Below are 3770 nucleotides of genomic sequence, written 5' to 3'. Positions count from 1 at the left end.
AAAAAACTAAATATACACTTACAGTATAACCCAGTAATTGCACTCCTGGACATTTACCCCAGAGAAACGAAGACTTACGATCACACAAAAATCAATGTTTATAGCACTGGAAACCCTGGTGGCGTAGTGGTTGAGAGCTATAGCTGCTAACCAAAAGGTCAGCAGTTCAAATCCACCAGACGCTCCTTGGAAACTCTATAGGGCAGTTCTATCCTGTCCTATAGGGTCGCTATGAGTCAGAATCGACTCGACGGCAGTGGGATTATAGCAAGTTTATTCCTGATAGCCCCAAACTGGAAACAGTCCAGATGTCCTTTAACTGGTGAATGGTTAAACAGACAGTGGTACAGCCATACCGGTCGCTATGAGTCAGAATCGACTCGACGGCAGTGGGATTATAGCAAGTTTATTCCTGATAGCCCCAAACTGGAAATAGTCCAGATGTCCTTTAACTGGTGAATGGTTAAACAGACAGTGGTACAGCCATACCACAGAATACTACTTCGCAATAAAAAGGGAAGACAATTTGACACGCTTGGACAAATGTCCAACTTTCCTCTTTTGTAACAAGGGGGAGATGGTCTAGAGGGCCTTTGTTTCAGGTGGTGGGGTCATGATGAGAGGACTTTTGCGAGGGCTTGGGCGTTTTTTTTTTTTTAAAGAACTCTTACCAAAAATACAAACCTACTGCCGTCGAGTCGATTCCGATTCATAGCGACCCTATAGGACAGAGTAGAACTGCCCCATAGAGTTTCCAAGGAGCGCCTGGCGGACTCGAACTGCCGACCTCTTGGTTAGCAGCCGTAGCACTTAACCACTACGCCGCTAGGGTTTCCGAAGAACTCTTAGAGACTCAAAAAAGCCAGAAAGAAGTGGCATGATGAATACTGGCTGTGGTGCTTCATGGGGTATCCCAGCTCCATTTTGGAAGCCGGAGCACGGGAGAAAGGGCGTTTAGCGTAGGTGCATTCTATTCGCACAAACCAAGACATCTGCGTGGTTGTGAAGGGTGGCTATTGCCTTCTTAGGCTAAGATGGGATATGGTGGCTATGAAGCTTAAAAACCGAAAGGACTCTGCTCCCAGGAACGTAAGGAAATGCCTTTGTCCTGATACACAAAGATCAAGGATTTACCCGGCAAAGGACCTGAAAGCCTGGAGAAAGCCACATTGCCTCCTGGACACTCGGAATAACGCCAAGTCCAGTATCAGAGCATACTCAGCTGGTAGAATAATAATTTTCATACGGCTCTCAAGCAAGGCCAGTGTGTGCATTGTATCCACACTCGTAAATGGAGGTAGGGAGAAACAGTCAATGAAAAATTCTGCAAGTGGAAAAACTCTGCAGGTGCAATTACTGCACAAGTTATGCAAAGGCGGGCTCTTATAGGTCGGATTTGAACTCCCGCTAACGCCGGAAGCACCCGTTGCTACGGGGTCTCCTGAGGGTGTTTCTACGGTCTCCCAACAGCCAATCCTAGCGCCAGGCTTGTTTGAGGGGCGTAGCCATGGGGAGACAGTGACCAATGGCAGAGAGGCCCGTGAATACGGGGATGGCAAACTGACTGAGGTGAAGGCCTGAGCGCGCAAGCCAGGGGCAAGCTGAGGAACTGTAGCTTGTTTCTCGGCTTGAGCTGTTAGTCTGAGCTGTAGCCACCACACGTGGACTCCTGTCTGCTGTTAAACATGGAAGATCCACAGAGAGAACGCCAGCGGATGGTACGGCGCCACCACCTCGAGAAGAAAGAGCTGCAGGCCCGCATCCAGGCCATGAAGAACTCGGTCCCAAAGAGCGACAAGAGAAGAAGAAAGCAGTTGTTCCTAGAAGTAGCCCGCCTCGAGGCCGAGATGGAGCAGAAGCACTGCCAGGAGTTGGAGAAGTTCCAGGAGAGCTTCCCTGACAACAGCAACCTCGAGGGTGTCGCTGAAAATCTTGCCAAGATGGATCTCGAGAACCAGCCTCCCCGCCAGTCCAGGGAACAGAAAAGGCGCGAAAGAAGGGCGGCCTTGGTGAGGGAACGCCAGGAGAGGGTCCTCGAGTCTGAGATGGAGCATCTCGCTGGTTTCCGCCGCGACGAGGAGGAGAAGCTCTCAGTCATCTTGGGGGCCAAGAATCTGGAGATGAAGAATATGCCGGCCGACGGCCACTGCATGTACCGCGCCATCCAAGACCAGCTGGTGTTCTCCGTGACCGTGGAGAGCTTGCGGAGCCGCACCGCTGACTACATGCAGAGGCACATCGACGACTTTCTGCCCTTCTTCAGCGACTCCGAAACCGGCGACGCCTACAGCCGCGATGAATTCTTGAGCTACTGCAAGGACATCGTGCGAAACGCGTCGTGGGGAGGCCAGCTCGAGCTGAGGGCCCTGTCGCACGTCCTGCAGACCCCTATCGAGGTGATCCAGGCCGACTCGCCCGTTGTCGTCATCGGGGAGGAGTACGCCAAGAAGCCGCTGGTCCTCGTCCATGTGCGCTACGCCTGCAACCTCGGCGAGCACTACAACTCCGTGAAGCCGCTGGAGGCAAGCGCCGTCGGGGGTGCAGCCCCCCGCCTCTTCTAGGGCCGCCACCGCCGCCGCCGCCACGAGCCACGCCGCCTCCGGAGCTGTAGCCGCCGCCGCGTCTCCTTAGTAGGATCGATTTTTTTTCTTCTCTGCTTTTTCTTGCTTCTTTTTGCTTAAAATGCCTTGGCTTTCCTACCTTGTCTTTCTATCCACTTCTCTCCTTCCTTAAGTGCTTCTTTGACCGCGTGGGGGGCGGGAGACGATAAGAAGGAAAAAATCTTGGCAAGCTCTAACTGTGTCTTTCACTTAAGGGTCTTTGCCTCCCTCGCCGACGGAAATTGGTCGTATTATGGAGAGCTTTGGAATAACTGTTGGAACTTTGGGTTTGATGCATTTATAAGGTGGAAAAATAAGTTTAGTAAAATACCAGCTTTGTGTCTTACGATTGTCCTATAAGTATAACGGATTACTTAGAGTAAGTTGGAGTTGATGGGATTGAAATGCTTTGTGGATGTCTTTTGCTTCATTCTTTGGAAAAAAGGCGTATTATGGGTATTTGTTTTGGTTTGCTTTTATTTATTTTTACATTATGTAAGCCGGGCTACTCAGGAGACGTTTCAAGTTGTGAGCGAGAGTTCCAGTAGTACTTTTGTTTTGTTTTTTCATAAAATCTTGTGTGGTTCCGAATTAATTTTTCTGGTTTAGATGTTTACTAAGTTCTAAGTGATAGAATTTGTTAAGTGTGGAAGTTAAATGTAAGTGTAAACGGTAAAAAGGAAATTTACATAAACCAATAGGCTAGATAAGGTTTACAATAAGGTGTGAAAGATCAGAACTTAAGTTTCTTCATTAAAGACAGGAAGGAATATGTCTTTAAGTAGCTAATCCATTTTGGTATATCTGCAACTGGTATGAAGCGTGAAAGATCTGAACATAGTCCCTTTTCTTAATTCTTACAGATAGAAAAGTATTTAAAAAGCGATAAAACAGTATTAAAAAGAATTAAAACGATTGATCCATTTTGTTATATTTATAACTGGTATGGGGCAAAAAAGAGAAATATACTTCTGTTGATATTTGAGACTCGTTGCCATTTTGAATTTGCCAAAAGAATAGTAAAGGTGAAATGATTTGCAGTAAACGGTCTTTGGAGCTTTAACCTTCAGATCCTTTTTTCAGTGAGGTTACTTAAATTCATTAAAAAATTCCTTGTACCTTCCAAATGTTCTAAAATAAATAAATAAATATATATAAATGCAATTTGTT

At 47.2% G+C, this 3770-nt stretch overlaps 1 protein-coding gene across 1 annotated transcript; it reads left to right on the top strand.

The window, feature by feature from the left end:
* The first annotated feature begins 1685 nt into the window (after window positions 1-1685).
* OTUD6A (OTU deubiquitinase 6A) lies at window positions 1686-2561 on the top strand. The gene has a single exon (XM_049871693.1). It carries the CDS (start codon window positions 1686-1688, stop codon window positions 2559-2561), a length of 876 nt encoding a protein of 291 aa, XP_049727650.1.
* The last annotated feature ends 1209 nt before the right edge of the window (window positions 2562-3770 follow it).

This window comes from Elephas maximus, chromosome X, assembly GCF_024166365.1.
Source record: "Elephas maximus indicus isolate mEleMax1 chromosome X, mEleMax1 primary haplotype, whole genome shotgun sequence".
NCBI classification, from domain to species: Eukaryota; Metazoa; Chordata; class Mammalia; order Proboscidea; family Elephantidae; genus Elephas; species Elephas maximus.
Note: the sequence above shows the minus strand (reverse complement) of the source record. Positions and strands in the feature narration are given on the sequence as shown.

Coding starts and splice junctions, on each gene's coding strand:
- OTUD6A (XM_049871693.1), top strand. CDS start 1,686: ATGGAAGATCCACAGAGAGAACGCCAGCGGATGGTACGGCGCCACCAC.